We start from the raw sequence: 19051 nt of genomic DNA on the forward strand, positions 1-19051 counted from the left end.
TAGCTTCTGTTCTTGTTCAAATAGAGACTATAACTCTCTAATTACTTCAGAAAATTTCACCTTTAAGAAAAAGAGCAACACATTTGTCTTAATCTTCTAATGGAGTAAGAACAAAACTTGTCATTTCTGTTCTTTCTCTCACAAAACCAGGCTTACTTATTTCTTCCTTAGTACCTTGCTCCTCCTATGGATTCATAAGAGTGAGATTTCTCAAATGAAGTGTTTCTCTAAAATGTCCATATTAAGCTCTACTTATCATTCAAGTCAGTCCATGAAACCTTTCTCCATTTAGAATTCTGTGTCATAAACTAATTAATTTTTTTTAAAGTTAGATTCCACTATAAGACGAGATCTGTTCTCATTTTAATCAGAAAGGAATAAACAGCATTTAACACACAATAAATATGAACAAAGTAACAGAATTCTGTTTCACTTGAGACCAAAATATAAGCCAAGAATGAGGAAAAACAATGGAAAAAGCAACTGTCTGAGCAATAAGGAATGTTCTTCTAGACATTTCACTTTCACTTTTCCTGTTTAGTTAAAACTATTATAACTTGCTCTAAATATTTGAAAGTGAAGATCTCTTTGCAAAATGTCAGGGCTGTTCTCCTTTTTAATTGTCTATAATGAAATCATTAACATTAGATTACAGTTAACAACCAAAATCACTTAACTATCAAGCAGCTGAATTCATGGTGTCTGAAAAACCTCAGCCAGCCACTTGTGGGACAGACAAGTTGAAAAAAACAAAACAAAGTGAATTTTCTCTTTAAGGGCATTTCCGTTTGTCTGCAGAAGGACTTAGCAGACCTACAGATATCTATTGCCTTTCTGGAAGCGATATAGGTACTAGCCTACAGTTGCATCTATTCAAGTGGTGGGAACGTTAAATTTATTCACACTGATGTCAAGAATTTTAAGAAACACACCCCTGAAGTCACAAGGATCCACAGATCCTTTAAGTCCAGTACTGTATTACTGATGCTGTCCTCTCCTGAAATAACTCAAGAAGTCTTTCCTTTTTTTAAGCCTAAAAGAGTTTCTCAAAAATCCCAAGAATAGGTTCACAAAGGTAGAAATGATGAATCACACCCTATTCTGGGTAACGTTGCTTTTTCAGCTCATGCTGCCAGCATTTTGAAGGCATTGTGTATCCAAGATCATCCTGTCACAAAGTGAACCACAAATATTCAGTACTCTCAATTGACTTCTCACCTTGGAGCCACGTACTGGTGTCAGTACTGCACAAAAAGTACTGTCAGCTGAGTGGAGGACAAAAATGAAAACTAGACTACAAGCAGCTAAGATGACTTTCAGGATCTCCTATTTATAGGAGCTTCATCTGGCTTCTATATTTATGCCTTTTTATACTTTTTACCTATTTATTTATGGTTGAAATTTCATCATTCTTAGCGGCATTAAGAAGAAAAACATAAGAAAGTAATGTTAACTGATGTCATTGCTGATAATCTTGTGGTTATATTTTGTACACAAATATTTGTTTGAGAGTGTAGGTAGTCAGTAGAATACCTTTCAAATAGGTAACCTCTCATTTATGTGTCACCACAAAATCCCTCTCCCCCAAAATGGGAGTTTAGGAGTATATTTAATAGGGATATGTTAAGGGATTTATATTTAACCAAGTAAAACATAAAACAACAAATGTCTTAAATTAAACTCAGAGCATCTAAACCTTGCCAAAGTGGTATTCAGATCCTTTTTATAGTCCTTTTTTGAGGGTGCAAAGAAAACGAAAGAATACAGAAGAAAACAAAATTAATCCTTTGTCTGAAAACAACTCTTAAGAAACTTCAAAGGTACCCGTATTTTAAACACAAAAGCCTTAATACTCTGGCATAACAAGCAGCTAATGAAAAGGTTTTCGTCAGAGTTTGCCAGCTCTGTTGGAGAGTAACTTCAGACAACCATGGAATGCTGTACTGATGAAGTGAGACAACCTAGTTTCATGAAAACTAAGGGTTCTTGTACCCTTTTATCTAACGGGAAAGACATTAGGACCTCATATAAAGTCAGCATTTCCAGAAAAGTTCTGGATTAAATGCTTTTTTTGAAAACTTTCTTTCCCTCATATTAAAAATAATAGTCAAAGCTACATTAGTTCATCAGAAAAACTTGCTGACACATAAAATTATCTGTTCTTTAATATAATCTTAGGTGTGATACCTGAGACTGCAGAGACTCACTTTCATTCAATATGAATAGTTCTAGTGACTAAGTAAGAGTACTTAGTCCTTATAGAACTAAAACCAGGCAAGGTTCTCAAAGACAGCCTGTGACAAACACCTAGACTGAAAATTTACTTTTTTTAATAAACAAAGCAAAGATAAACATGCATTGTCAATATCTCGCACAAAACAAAATAATTGCCCTACAATTGCATTGTTTTCCCCCAGTCTTTGCAATTTTAAATTCACATCTATTGTTAAGCTGGTGTAAGCAGCAAACTTCAGCATGACATATTGGTTGTAAAAAAGCAGTCACTCTACATATCTACTACCCTGAGCCTGGCAAAATTATTTCAAAAAGCAATCAATAAATCACCACAATGTAATGATAAAAATAAAAAAAAATCATACTAATGTTTCTTTGGGGGGACAAAAAAAAAAAGAAAAATAAAAAATACATCAGAAAATGACACTTTACCATTATCATCTTCATCTGAAGTCTTACATTTTAATTATTTCTTTCTCACACCCACACAAATGCAGCTCTATAGCCAGGACATCAGCTGCAGGCAGAGATGCACTAAAAAGCTTCCTATATAAATAAGGTTCTCATGGTGACTTACATTTTTCATTTAGTTGTTCCACTGTGCTCAAAGGAAGGGTGCCTGGCCAAAAAACTAGCTGTTCATATGTATAGAATTATACTGGTTTTAGGAAAGGGGACCAAACTTCAAAGCAATAGAAGAATGGAAAGGAAAAGACTGAGTTTGATCAAAGAACCTAGAAGATGGGAAAGTTCTTTAAAGTAGAACATGTTATGAATTCCTTCCTTCTTGACTTCAGCAATCCAACCCTAAATGAGCAAACAAGCTCTTCAGAGATGGCTCCAAGAAAGGTCTAGCTACTGCAACCAACTACAAATCTTCAGTAACTTAACACACTTCATATTCCTGGCTGTTGCTGATGTGTAAATGCAGTTTTTCTCACCCAGAATGCAATTCAACTGTACCACAAATGTGATTATTTCCACAAGTGCCATAAAGCAAAGTAGTATTAGGACAGGTACAGTATATTAAAAAAAACCCCAAACTTGTCTCCAGCAGAATGGTCAACCTCTTTCTGTGCAGGCAATAAAATTATACTTACAAACGTTATGTACAGATAAGGTTTACATTCTAACAATTGTATGTTTATAAACAGCAACCACTGATAAGCAAAGGTTTGCTGCTCAAAGATCAAAACTAGTTCATACTCTTTTTTCACACTTATAATTACTTTTATATTATGCATTTACATAGGAAACAGATATACATCATACTTTTGTACTGTTTATGTCCTTTGTTTGGTCATTTGCATTTCATACTGTCCAGCTGACATGCAAAAATCAAGGTGTTTGTACACCTGGCTACATTAGAGAATTAACACCATTCTTAGACAAATATGAGAGTAGGTACCTCAGACCTTTCAAATAGGTTGTCTAGAAACTCAACACCTTGCTACTACCTCTCCAACTCCCTACAACTTAAACTAATAACAACAACACAAATCTAATTATATGTGTATATATATATATATATATCTCTTCACAGCCCATACTCTGTAGAAGCGAAAAAAAAATAATACTGTTTTGTGTTTTGACTGATGTGTGTGCCCTGTATCTTGTCTCAGGAGCCAAAACAAGCATCTTGAGCAGTGAAAGCTCTTAATACCTACGGTGCAGCCTGAGTTCCACTGAACTTGGGCACAGGAACTGGTAGGTGCTGCAAATATTTGAAGGTGTCTGTTAGACATTGATTTTTTGGAGTTCTAACCAATTCTCAGAGGATATTATGTAGTTTTGGCCATAACATGTTCCACTTAAAAAAGATCAAAGTCCCTTTTTAGCTTGGTATTTAAACACATTTGGTAGATTCTCAAGAAAGGAACACATTTCAGCAAGTATTTATGTTTTATATGATAATTCACATAAAATGCATGTGCCCACAAAAAGGAGGGAGCAATGATATACTACCATAAGAAACATTTTAATATACTGTAAATGTCTAATGGTTGCTTCCTTCATTGTATTTTTTTTCTTGAGAACACTTTCGTTCAGCTGTTAGATTTATTTTTATTAATACAAGCAATACAGATCACTTTCTTCGTAAGTGCCTCAGCTTAAATAATATAGTTATTTCTTGGAAAGTCAACGCTTTCAAAGAGAAGAGGAAGAGACTGGTTTACAAGTCACTCTGGCTTTTACCCTACTGATCAGTTCATGTGCTTTTTAAAGTATCTTTATAATTTTTATTTTTATTGTCGATACTGCAAAGTGGAGAGTGAAAAAATGAAGCAACCATTAGGCACTTACCAATTTGGCTATTAAAGGACTTAAAATGTTATTGGTTATAGTTCAATGTTATAAAACAGAACAGTAAGGCAAAGGGTAAATACACAGCAATCAGCTGCAAATCTACTTAAGCTAAACAAAACACAAGCTGGCAGATGTTGCCTTAATGACTAAAGTACTTGCTTTGGCTGAACTATTACCAACAGGCAGAATGGAATTTTACTGCTGTTTGCTGCCTGTTGTTTTACTAATCTTGTTTATGGAAAAGGAGGTTTCACATTTTTTACACTGACACAGAATTCTGATATTAATGGCAAGTTAGAGAATAATTAGTTCAAAACAACGTAAGCCACTCTTTTTCTTTTTAAAAGAAAATATCCACAAAATAATTAGGCAATTTAAATTATGAATATAGGAAGAAGAACCCAAAATCTTCAGCAGAATATTTATTATATTGACAGTGATGATAAAACTATTTCTAAAATGCTGGACAAATTGGCAAAGACATTATTTGGAATATATTTCTACATCACTGAGTGATGAGAGAACTACTTCCTCATGGTCTAGATGAAAAAAAGACTCTTAGATATATGTGAAATCGTTCTACATGCATTTCAGTGGAGAACTTTCTTGGAGCTTGTGACAAACAGTTCATGTGCTTCCCTTCTACTGAGTAAATGTTCTCTTACGATTCAAAAAAAAACCCACAAAGAAACAATTTGTTTTGCTTTATGCAATAATCTAAAAGATGAAGCATAGAGGGAGGGAAAAACAAAATACCTCCAAAAATTGAACAAACTGATATTTAAGTTAGCCAAAGGCCCATGGACTCCATCTTGTCTTTCCACAAAGCTGTTTAACAAAAGAAATCTCAAAGGTTCTTTTAAGACCTCATTTAAGAGCTGCTCCATGAGCAAAAGGCCTGGCTACTGATTCAAACAAACCTGAAAAATCTACAGGTGCAGAAAATCTTCCAAATACAAGTCTTGCTGACTTAATGACTTAGTACATCCATATTTATCAATGTCTCACAAAAGACAGATAGAAATGTGATAAAGCCCTTAGAAAACCTCATCAACTACTGTTTCCAGCATGCTGCTTTTTCAAGTTCCCAAATCATGAGAAGTCTTACAAAAAATATATACAAAACACTGAATTAAAAAAAATATTAGAAAGGTAGTAAAGCCATACAATCAAAAACTAGGAAATGAGTTTTCCAGTTACCTGTTCAAGCTTAACTCTATCCTTTTGTACTTCTTAATGGAAAATGTCACCTCAGTGACCTGAACAGCTCTCTTCCAAGATATAAAACATTTACTACAGTAATTCATCTAACACATGTGAATAAGTTTGTGGGTTTTGTAGAAACTTGCAAGGAGCGTGTCTTAAAGAACTACTCTCCATTAGCCTAGTACTTTGCTGGGTCCATGCAACGATGGTAATTCTCACATTTAGGCAATATTAGACACACCTGGGTTTGTGCTTGAAGCATTGACAGATTTAAAGATGTACTTGTAGCTACCTGAGCATCCACAGCAGCTACAGATACCCTGGACTTCCAGGATTGCCAAGCCGTCTCATCAAATGGGGGCTGTAGTTCTACATGCAGACAAAAGCAATTTCCTTTGCTTCTCCCCTTTGAGCTACTGATTTTACCTACTCATGGAGAATAGTTTTAAGCATTAGACACCCAGCCTTTCTCATCCAGGAACAGATGTTCTACCCAGCCTGTTTCTCGGACCACAGAGAGCAAAACATTTTTTCATAAAAATATGGCTATTACTAATAATGTTAAAATGGCTATTACTATAGCAGGATAAATTCAAGTAGATACTAACTGAATGTTTATACTAATTTCTCAGTTCAGTTATTAATTTTGTTTAAAAGAAGCTTTCACATTATCATGTGGGTTTTTTTAGGTGGACATCAACAGCACCTCTTCTCTCATTTGAACAGGATCTTAAGTCACTGGCAGGTCTGCTTCAGAAAAAAATGCTGTTAAAGTGACTTATTTATATGAATATCAGCTTCATTAAAAAATTAAACAAAAATCAGGAATAAATTTCTGTAGTCATCAGTGATTTAAGTAACTGTCATTATGCAAGAGGATTTCCTGAATTTATTTTATATTTAACTAAACCAACATTTTTGGCTTTGTTCATAGACTTTAATTGAAAACACATTAAGATCTAATTCCGTTCTAGTTTCAGTCTTAAGCTATAAAACTTAATTCAAGATACTGATTAAAACAACTTTGATTTAATTTTTATGCATTTCATATGACGTGCAATGACTTAGAACTCTTACCACTACAAAGAATGTAATTTTTATTCTGCAATATGTTCTGATCTTATAGATTACATATTGGATAATTCACAATTTGATGGCAAGCTGCAGAGATTACTTCTAGTAAGGAACTGGTACCTAAACCAGACACTGCATGACATGGAAATGTAATCAAGAACATGATTGAGGATGTAGTAAAAACTTTCTTGACTAGAGATTTGCTTCAAAGGTACAGGATAACATTTCTACTTTGAATCTGCTTCAATAGGATGTGTCTGTCATTTTCAGATTCAGTTTATGACTCAAAATCACTATAGTGATTGTGATGTGGAGATAGCACATAGAAATATGAAACACTTCATTTTAAATATTTAAAATATATAACCTATCAACTGAAGTTCATTGGTAACTGGTTACAGCAGAAGAAAATTGGTAGGAGGCAAAATTTTATTTGAGAGAATTGAATGGCATTCCAAAGACATATTTCCAAAAAATATGACAGAAGAGTTATCTTCATTCTTTTCTACCTTACTATAATCGTGTCATGTTCAAAAGTTACATCTTCTATAATCTCCAACCAAAGCTGGACAATGAATGTTAATGTAGTTTAACAACAAATCTAATAGCAGAATTTATATCCTACCTCTTATTAATGGCAGCCCACGTCGTATTAACAGTATCTGTCATCCGTTCTACTTTTCTGGTGTCATCTGCTGAATAATCACGAAGCAGCTTAAGTGCCATGTCGTTTGTCACATCTACATTTATTTGCCATTGCCGTATTTCTTTTGAAAATTGCTGAAGTTAAAAGAGAAAGAAACAGAATAAACCTCAGATCACCAGAAAATGATCACACACATTGTATGATTATTAGAGAAGGAGATGAACAACTTATACCATCAATATGAAAAAAAGAAAAAAAAGGAAAAGAAAAAGAGAAGGAGGACTTCCTCAGATTTACTGGTAATTAAGGTCAGAGTCTTTCTTAATGTTTTAATTCTTGTAGTCATAAAACCATAGGACTACTTCTAAACTCTGAGAGGACCAAGCAACCTAATTCTAAAAACATGACAACTCAAATGGATAAACACCAATTAAAATGTTGATTATTCTTTTCTAAGACACAAATTGATGGCTGCACTATAATGCATTACACAAACTATCACTGTTTGTGATGTTGAATTATACTGAGGTGGAAAATATAATGCAATAATATGTTCTATCTAATTTTCTTTTTTATACTGTGAAAAAATACTGAGATTTGGACAACTAGTACCGGTGCTTTCACTTTTTTTTTTTTTTTTTAATTTATTTTAGCAAATTGTTTATGTAATTAGTGCCATCTACTGGAACGGCACTAAATCTGCAATACAGCAAAACTACTAGTAAACCTATCAATACCTTTCTAATGTAAAATTACTCTTCTTAGTATTAAGAAAGGTTTTAAATCTTGGACATTCTTTTTTAAATTTCCTCTCTTCTCCTTCTTTCTCCTTCTCCTTCTCCTCTCCTTCTCCTCTCCCTCTCCACTGAAGTTGCACATTTACTCCCTAATGTGTAACAAAAAAGGAGCAAAATAATCAATTATTTACTTGTACTTTCGTATTAGGCAAAGACTACAACTGGCCAATCAGAAGGACATTAGAGGCTATTGACAACAAACAAACAAACAAACAAAAAGCAAACAAACACCCAAAACAACAAAAAACCCCAGTAAGGTTTGAACGTATTTACTCTCGTACTTTAATACACAAATAAGGAAATGTCTGTGAAGAGAAAAATAGTTTTTCCCCCTCATTCTCCCAAAGCAGTGTTCCATTTGAAATCTTGATTTGATTCAGGTAAGGAATTCTCCACACAAAATTGAACTTACATATTTAATTCCCAGTTGAAGACTCTAAATAATAAATAAATACATTTTGAATATTTTGTGCACTTATGTTTTCCTCTAAGCAGGCCTGTAAGTTGATTTTGGTTAAGATTGGGACTAAAACATACTTGATCTTTGAATAGAGTTTGGGTGGAGTTTTGGGGGTTTTGTTTTTTCCCCCAAACTCTTACCTGTTAAAAAGCTGTTTCAGCATCTCTAGGTGCCCTCCATAACTTAAAACTGAAAACATATATTTCTTCTCTTTCCTGTGTTATTCCTTCATGAGAGGGCAGATCACCCAGGTTATGCAGTTTGTAACCTCAGGTACTAACGCAGTAACCAGATTATCTGTTTGGAACAAGGGAACCTATTTCTACTGATCAAAAATTAGGAGGAAGCTACTAACCCCCCTCTGAAAATCACCTGAAAATGTTATCACTAAGCTCACTTAAACTAAAGCAGCCTAAACACTTCTTTAAAGTCATTTCCCTGTGTTAAGTATGGAGATGTAGTCAAGAGAGGAGATAATTTTGTGGAAAAACATGACAGTTCCTTTGGAGAAGATACAGGTAGGTGGTTGTTTTGGAAACAGTCTGCCAATGCAGCTCCTTTCCCGCCAGAATTATACACAATAAACATATAAATGTCAGTATTTACATAAATATAATAAAATATATAAAACAAAAAATAAATTCTACGGTGATAATAATTTCAGTTTTGTAGGTATTTTTTAGCAAGTATCTACTCTACATTTAGGTCTGTCCATTTTTATTATACTCTACCTTTCTCTTTAAAATTATGCATGCATACAGCTACTTTTTTCCAGCCACAGTATCAGAGCAGACTACTGACCGTTCACTGCATTACATAAAAAAAGTTACCATAACATTTTGTCTGTATTGTAAATTAATGGCCTGTAAACTTTACTTTGAAAATAAGTTATTTTGCCCAGTCCCATGTGAATATAAATGACCTTATAAATCCTTCCAAAGCCAGTTTTATAATAAAAATACAGAAAGATCCATTACAAGGTTATTTCCAGAAGTGTTGTTCTCACCATTAACTTCAACATTAATCCATTAACTTCCTGACATTACAACACTAGATCATCACTCAGGAGAGAAATGATGACTATAGAGAGCTTTGCCGACAGAAACAATTTGTATTTTCCACTTTATTGGAAATTAGTATGTAATTTTTCAACAACTTTGAGGAGTGCTTGGCCTTGCTTCAACTTTGCTCTGTGCACAGACGCTGAGAACAAAGTATTGTGGTAAATGTTTCACCTGTCTGTCCTACTGGAGGCCCATTAACACATATCTTACAGGACTATAATGAATATTTTAGAATTAAATTCTTGGCATTATTTTATTTCCTCTGTTCCCTTTTATATTTTCAGGTCTTCTTTATATTTTAGCTACTTGCTTCATTGTCTGAATATCATTTTGACATTTTTAAAGCGTTCTCTTTGTTTTGTCTCTGTTACCACTGGAATTTGCTGAGTTTATTAAAAGGCTTAAAGAATTAGGGCTGTGCATTTATCATATTACTTAGGTATAAATTTATTTTTAATTTTTAATTAGAAGACACTAGTTGATATTAATAGGAATAAAGTGTGTGTAATTAAGGATTCTTGATTAAAAACAAGTATAGAAATTAGAGCTGGGCTTTCTTCTATCCCAGGATTACCCAGTGGAACAAAATAAATGATGCATAGCAGTTCAAATACAGCTATATGTATGTACAGCATCATCCAGCTCTGAGCACTGGGCAGGTGTATCTATCACAAATCTGGAAAATCAGGCTGCCTTTCTGTCCCTTTCTTGTATATCTATAGCACATTTTATTTATAAACTTTGAGAATTATTTTTTTCCTTTTTTTTTAATCAAGGAATTCTGTTTCAATGTCTTTATCATAGTCAGTGATGTTAACTTAATTGTTAATTGTTTTACTCAAATCAAAGCAGTATGCTGTTAGACCTGGAATAATAAAAATCCACCAAATGCTGAGACTGTACTTCATCCTATATTGATACACAGAAAGTGGCAAGAGTACCTAGTAAGTTACCCTCCCTGCAAGAAGGCAAGCAACAGAGCCTCAGTCTTAGGCACAAACCCAGGGCATAAAGCTCACCCTCCAGGCTATGCCAGGGGAGGGTTGCCTGGCCTCTTGAGTCCCAACAGAGCAGGGGATGTAATCAGGCTGATATTCAATTTTCTATCACGATGAACAAGAAATAGGTGGTCAGTGAATGAAAGGAAGGAAATGTCTCCATCCTTCCTCGTCATCACTTTGGCCATCCCAGCTAAACTGGTCCAGACGAAGAAAAGGTGCCTCAATAGCTCTTAGCAGAACAAGGAGCCAAGGACTGAACGGGCAATCCCAGCAGCTTTCTTTTTTCAATGTAAGCTCAGTGTCATATCAAGAAGAGACTAGTTGTACACTAGCTTGTGTTCAGATGACTTGGGGGTGGAAAGGACCTGAAGACTGACTGTGTACTATTTTTACACCTGTGACCTTCAGCCTGCTGAGTTAACCATCTGCAGTCATCACTTAAACAATAACAGAGCTTTAATGGATAAAGAGCCTCATCGTCCGGAATGTCATATTCTGCTACTCCATACCTAATTCCAGTATTTAGAATTTAGTCTCAAATACCAAACCAAAAAGATAGAATGAAAAATGCTTTAATCCTCGGAAAGTGAACTCTGAATTGATTTCTGATTCAAATGAATAATATTTTTAATTATCAGCTATATGGTACCTGGTTACTTTTCTTTTAAATGTCAGAAACAAATGTGTCAAATTCTATTAAAAAAATCATTGGCCAAATACAAGATAGTTACAGATTTTTGTTTTATGCTGGCATTGAAAAAAAAATCAAAAGCCTGCTATTACTTACTATTTACTTGTGTGTAAGGATTCACTAGCAGAAAAGCATTAACACAAGCACTGATTAAAAGTTCACTTAGAACAGACTTATAATGTTCAACAAACAGAAGAACACTACATTCTCACACCAAGCTGTGTTGAGATGCAAAGCTGATGAAATGAATATGTCTGAAGAATTTATTTAAGACTCATGCAGACCTCTCTCTTTCCCTCAACACAAATGAATAAAAATGACAGCTTTATTTCTGTCAGTGTAACAGCAAGCCAAAAGACGGCATACTTACTCCAAATATTCAGGGGACAACATCAAAATATATGTGTTTGGCACAGAAGCCTGGAAAGCATTTATTTTGAGGATTTGATGTATTTCTAGGTCCTTCAGTTTAGATAATGCTATACAGAAGAAATATAAAGCTGCTAAACTCAAAAAATATTTCAACTTTCCTTAGGATTCATGACCCCTTATCTCAAGCATGAACACAACAGCTGATGCTGTCACATCTGAGAACCTTTCATGAGGGATTTGACACAATAGGAATTACTGGCACACAAAGATAATTTGTCTAGGAAGGCTGGCACAAAAAATAACCCAAACCAAACCAAAAGCAGAAAAGAACCCCCCCAAAAAACAAACCAAAAACAGAAAAGACCCCCCCACCCACATTCTCTAAGACAGAGGATGATGTCTTCCAAACTTGATGGAGAAAGGCTAGGCAAAACCGAACAAATGAAAGTAAGCAACTCTGGAACAGTAGAGCTTGTTGGTGTTCATATCATCAGAAGGGCACAGCAAATTAAGATGGACTAGCTATGACACCGAAATTATAATTATAGCCAAATGTCTGTAATTTGACACAACACATCACATTGAATCCAGACTGGGATGGGAATGGCTGATGATATTGATAGTCCAAGCACTTCATGTCTTTTAAAGAAGGAGTGAAAAGAATCTGCTGATATCCTTTCAAAAACTCCATTTATATCTAGAGATACAGTCTATGAATAAGTATACTAGTACACTTTCTCTATAACTTGGGCGATGGAGGAGAAGGGCATATTCTTATTTCTCTCCTTGGAGAATGTTGATCCAAAAAAACTGTAATTTGTTTCAAAAAGTATACAATCTTAAATGAACCTCATCTAAGCCTCATATATGCTTGTAAAAAAAGTGGACAGAGAATCAATTTCTAAAACTATATTTTCAATTCTTTTCCTAGTGTTCAGACATAAGACACTCCAACACAGTGATGTAAAACTGTGTCTGCACAGAACTAGTTAATTGAGTCTTTGCAGAGCTGGGACATTGACTTTTTTAACCAAACACTGGACAGAAGCCAGAACTCTATCTCTGCAGAAAGACAGTGACAAATGGAAGTTCTCTGTGCTGAATGACAGTAGTATACATAATCTATAACTCCTTCCAATACATTAGTGAGTGATTGCCCTTGTTACCATAATCCACCCTTCCTAAGCAATGACCCTTACAGTATAATCTTAAATAAGAAAACCACATCTCAGCCTAAAACAATGGGCTGATGAATGTTTTAATGCTTTTTACAGGCAAGGAAAAAGAAAAAAGCAATCAAAAACTCCAACAGATTTTGTATCTACTTATAAACATTAGAAAGGCAATGACTAACTGAAGATGGAGATAGCTGAAGACAAATCATGTGGTCATACACATACTTTCTTTGGTGGCAAAACCAGTTGATGATGACTTTACCCCACTATGCCTCCCGGCAGTTCATTACCATTCAGCTGTGCAAATAAGACTGTTCTAAATCTGCAAACTTTAACCAACAGCTGAGAGGTAGGAGTTAAAAAAATAAAAATTTGGTGGGCAAGAGAGAGGAACATATCAGAAAATATTTGTGTAACTGTTCTCCCAAATAACTAAAATGTAACGTTCCGTTAACATGGAGGCAGGATTCACTTTAAGAGGCTGATCAATTGGTTGGTTTCAATCTTGTTTTTCCCCAACCAGAAAATGAGATATTATTAATCTGAAACAGCTGTTCTCAAATTTTATTCATGAAAAGTGTCACCAAAGTATGACTATTTCCATAACAAGAAACTGAAAAACTGATGCAACAGTTCGGGCCTATTTGCATTGCTGCTTGAGGTATAGTTCAGCTCCATAGGTTAACTGAGGTGCACAATTTAGCACTGAGAATGTGACAACATGTGTGCTAAAATCACAAGAGCAGCCATTTCAGTTTTTATGCAGTTAATAACCCTGCCAAGGTTGAAACCCGTGAGATTACGTTGTGGCAAATCTACAGTGCTTGATTTTCAAAATACCTCCATATAGTCTGTTATTTTTTCCCCTTTTCTTAACTAGTTCTAGACAACCTACACAGCTTCACTATTAGTGCAGACAGACATACCAATACTACAGGATTTCCCAGTCTGCAGTACCAGTGCAGCTGAGGCTTCTGTACAGAAGAGATGAGAAATACTTGTGCTGAAAAGGTGGGTGTTCTTCCCAAAGGATCAGCCAGCTCTTTGTTATGAGTAATAAGTTAAAACCAATTTCATTCAAGGATTGTGACACACAGTCTAGACTTTGTGAGTTAATTTCTTTCTATTTTTTGTGGGAAATAAGGGATAAAGAGGTCGTTCTCGATGTGCACTCTCCAATAGTTAGAGGACATTTTTTTTAACAAACTAATCAACTCGAGCAGAAATATTTTAATTTTCAGTAATGACCTTAAGCTCGGTGTTCTGCTTTTTCAGAGCTTCCACGGTGTAGGAAATTTCTTTCCATGACTCAAGCTTAGCTTTTGCTTGTTCAAGAGCCTGCTCAGCTTCTTGTTTAGCTTCTAGCCACTGTGTTGAATCCTTTAACATCTCATGAAGCTGCTGTCTCCGGCTTTGGAGATGTCCATGAACTTCATCCCACTGGCTCTGTATCTTTTCAACTGGTGAAACACAAAGGAAAAACAAAAGCTGAGTCAATTAAAAGCTTTTTTTTTCTTTTTTAAGGGAGTAAAAAATAATATTTAAATCTTTCTAGAACTGACCATATTGGAGAGTTCTTTTAAGCTGCAATTGCAACTAAGTTTATTTCAACAGAGAACAGATATACTGTTTTGGGTCACACAGTATGACACTATGGTACACAGCATATGTTTCAATGCATATGCAGCCAGAAATGACATGTTCATGCCCCAAAAAACATTACAAGACAGTATCACGTTTAAGAAAAAATAACAGCAATAATCTTGCATTTGTACCAAACCAACACAAGTTCTATTATTTTCTGAAGAACAAGTCCTTTAGGGACTGCAGTAGTATTAGTTAAAGATGCAAGATACAGTGAATGCCTATTCTTATTTCATTAAGGCAAATGCCAGCAGAGTGCAAGAGCTAAGAAACTTTCTCACATGTTCGTGTTAATATAAAATAACTATTAGCTTTATCCACTATTTGAAAGAACTGTGGTTCGTGAGACCTTAAGACTAAAATCACTAAATGCTGGCTAGCATCCATCATCAGACTCATCCAAAGTAGCATAAAAAGATCAGGAGACCTAGTCATCTAAATAGCTGAAGTTTGACCAAAAAAGCCCAAACAAACAAATTAAAAAAAAAACAAAAAACACCAAACCAACTAAACAGAAACCACACACACACAAATACAAAACAAACAAACAAAACCATCACAAACAAACAAATAACAAAGCAACAACAACAAACCAAACTCCACAAACAATAAAATCTGTTCACTGCATGAAGAAATAGGCATTTTAAAAAAGATATGTATTTTTTAATTCCCTGAGGTTACTCAGCACAGACTACATTCTCAATATTTTCTTGAAAACTGCCTCACTACATTGAAAATTCACAGGCCTTCTAAGATGGGAGAGAGAGATTCCCAGAGTACTCAGAAAGCAACTGAAATTATTATTGAGTGGTAGTTCCAACATTGCATCTCACACTGCAAGGCTGAGTCCAAAATGGTGCAGGCTAAAGACTAAAGGAATGAGAAATGCTCCAGCAAGGAAAGGAGATTTCTACCTATCATGCTCTTCCTACTTCTAGAAGGAGGGATAAAAATCTATCCACAGTCTGAGTTGAGGTTTAGAGAAAGAGAAGAAAATCTTTCAACGTCCCCTGCTCAAGCCTAGGGAGAAAACCTGTGAGTTAAGCACACAGAGCAGCATGTTGAAGAAACAGAACTGGAGAACACAAAGCACAGTCAGAGCAAAGCAAGGATAGCCTAAGGCCCATAGACTTTAATTTAATCTGAAGCAAATCTAACCCCTCAGTTTAGAAAGTTGTATACCAAGGTCACAAAACAACTCATCTGTGCCCTATATAGATGAGGAATTGTGGTGTAAGCTTTAGGGTGTATTTGAAACAACAAAGCGATTGTGGTGTACAGGAAGGGTGAATAACAGACGTGTTCTTGAACTGCTTCAGTAAAATCTCTGCTATGGCTACAGTCTGTGGCTCAGGGGCTGTGCTGGAGGTCTTGGGGACAAAGACTGCCCAAACACATTCCACGGTGTTGCTGGCATATGCATAATAGCTGCCACCTCTTTCTTGCAAATAACTACTCAAGCTCCTTCCCCCTCGGATCAGAGGTGTCAAACTCATTTTCAGTGGGGGGCACATCAGCCTGGCGGTTGCCTTCAAAGGGCCAATTGTAATTTTAGGACTGTATCAATGTAAAGCAGTTACATTGATACAGTCCTAAAATTACATCTGACCCTTCGAAGGCAATCACGAGGCTGATGTGGCCCCCGCTGAAAATGAGTTTGACACCCCTGCCTTAGACTCTGAGACATTCAGTGTGTTATCTTTTGATTCCTGGCAAACTGGAGATTTTGGTAGATAGCTGAAAAAAGTATAATACCTTGCTTACATCAGTTGTCCATGAAAAAACTACAAAAAAATCCCACTTATATTTGTTTTATTATAAGTTTCTTAGTTGGTGTGGCTTGGTTGGGGTTTTTTAGGTGACGTGAGCTGGGGCATTAAGAGATGTATGAAAACTGTAGCAGAACTGCTTCAAAAAACTTGGGTCCACAACTATAATAATTCTTCATCATAGCTGTTTTTAGTAGCAAATGCTGATATTTCTTACCAACAAAAAGCAAAATATTTATAGATGGATCTGTTCCATAACGTCTTGTGGTTTGTATCTAAGAAAGACATATTAGCAGTCCTTCTCTAGGGACTGTGCTTCTCAGCAAGACTGATTTTTTCATCAAATATCACAGTCCTGGAATTCCATGATGACCAATTCTCCCACCCAAGAGGGGAATGAGGTTGCATAATGAAAGCTGTATAAAGGACGTCTCAGGGGCCCATTTACACAAGAATACACAGGCTCCAAATCAACGAAACACATTTCCTCATTAAAATACTTGCATTGTCTCTCTCAAAAAGGGAAAAGAAAACCTTCTAAGGTGGACACTTAAAAATTAACATCTTTAATAGTTTTGCTTTACTACAGTTTGGAATTGAAGAGTTCAGGAAGTTACTTGATAATCTAAACCAAAAAAAAACAGACAAAAGGCTATTGTGAAGATGGCAAAATATCCTGAAACCTAAGTAAGAACATAATAGGTTTTAAAAAGTACACTTTGCCAGGAAAATGTAATGCAATTGTTCTTACTGCACCCTGGATTATAATAGGATATTAGGGAGATCAGACCCTGATCTTTATCTTTTGTATATCACCTACATACTGTGATAACTGCACATTGAAAATACCTTGATAGATAGAACAAGTGTGGCTCATGTGCACTATTATTATCACTGAAGTGCAAGAATTTTAAATAATTAACAATGATGATAAAAGCCTTTTTCCCCCATAGTTCAGTAGTTTCTAAACCACCTCAGTTTACGTTGTTCCTTACAGCTAACTCCTGTGCTTTCTCCATTTCAAAGGCTAATTTGTTTTTTAGTGTGACACTCCCCATTTGTATCCTTTTTTTTTTTTCCTTTCCCCCCACTCTAAATTTGGCAGCAGCACAATATCATAAGAATGAATATTTGAAATTATCTCAAGAGAATTCTTAATTATTCACTACAGAATTTATTTACTAATCAATCTGCAAAGGGGCAATCCGGAAAAAAAAAAAAAAAAGGCAGTATTTTCTTTGAAGACTTAAGGAAAAGAAATAATTTAAAATCATTTTATCAATCCATGTGGTCATTAACTTGTTTTAGTTGAATATAAGCCCACAAAAATATTTGACAATTAAATCAAGACTGAATATCAGAAAGATAAAATATAGACAACAGGTTATTTCCTAAAGTGAAACCCAAACCTAATCACAGTGCTCCAGACAGTAGTCCTGATTGTACTTCACAAGTCTTGCTCTTGCTTACTGGAAAGTGTCCCAGCATGGCTCCACCCACTCCCAGTTCAACACTGAACTCTCTCAAATGAATAATTCAGGGGCATGGTGAAATTCTACCAGTATTTCATTTCAAGGTTGCTATTCAATTTCTTTTTTCCATCACTACCATTCACTACTTATTCAGTAGTCATTATATCAGTAATATGGACAAAAGAAATTCTGCTGAACTGAGGACGGATTTATTAAGTTATTAGAAGCAATAACAAAGCAGAAAACGGCATTTAAAACACTCAAACACAAGGTAACTATTTTTCAACCTCGTTATCATTGACTTAGTACATTGAGGAAAGAACAACCTCAGTGAAGGGGTGTGGTGGAATGCAACCCCCCTCTCTCCCCCTCCCCCCCCCCCCCCCCCCCCCGCCCCCCGTCAGTTTGGAAGGAGTGGACGCATCTCCCTCTTTCTCTGCTACTTGAGGCTAACAGCTTCTTTTGTTTGGCCCCAGAGCACCCTGGCCAGGGCCATTATGAGAAGGGAGTGTCAAGGAGCCAGTGTGGGGGATGTTTTGGAGGCTTCAGGGGCACCCACTCCAGTGTGGGGGTGCAGAGAAGCTTCTAGAATGCCTACAGGTCAGATCTGATCAGCCAGTATAAAAACGGGATTCTCGTCGGCCACTCCGCCCATTGTCGCGGGTCCCTCGGAGCACGAGCTTGGCCACTGCCGCCGGGAGCCACGGGCCCGCCCCCCGGCTCCCCGGGATGGAGACTCCGCTTGCCTCGCTACCACGTGTGTAAGTAAAACGTCTCGCAGGATTGCGAGTATATTCATACTTTTCGTGCACATTTGCACATATATTTTCCGTGCACATTTGCACGTGTACTTCAAATTATTTCCTCGCACAATCGCAAGTGTATTTTTCTCCCGTGCTTCCACATAAGCACGTGTAGGATTCCGTGCACACTAGCACGTGTAAGTAAATTATTTCCTTGCACAACTGCGAGTGTATAATAAATTTACCCTCGCGGAATCGCGAGTGTACACTTCCCGTACTCACTACGAGTGCGTGCATCTCTTTTAAAAAAATAATCCTGCACCGTGTTTGGCAAGTGTGTGCTTCTCCGGGACCCAGGGCCGGCTCCGGCATTGTTTTGGTGCAGCCACGTGCAT

The 19051-nt window shown here is 36.0% G+C and overlaps 1 protein-coding gene across 11 annotated transcripts in view; it reads right to left on the reverse strand.

The window, feature by feature from the left end:
* DMD (dystrophin) overlaps positions 1-19051 on the reverse strand; it is a 1259796-nt gene that overhangs the window by 274614 nt on the left and 966131 nt on the right. For all 11 annotated transcript variants that reach the window (XM_082049442.1, XM_082049444.1, XM_082049438.1 and 8 more), the window contains 2 exons: positions 14277-14488; positions 7448-7602 (listed from right to left, as the gene is read on the reverse strand). In XM_082049442.1, coding sequence (XP_081905568.1) covers positions 7448-7602; positions 14277-14488 — 367 coding nt within the window. The remainder of the gene's footprint in view (positions 1-7447; positions 7603-14276; positions 14489-19051) is intronic.

The sequence above is a fragment of the Streptopelia decaocto genome (genome assembly GCF_964273445.1).
Source record: "Streptopelia decaocto genome assembly, chromosome: 1".
NCBI lineage: Eukaryota > Metazoa > Chordata > Aves > Columbiformes > Columbidae > Streptopelia > Streptopelia decaocto.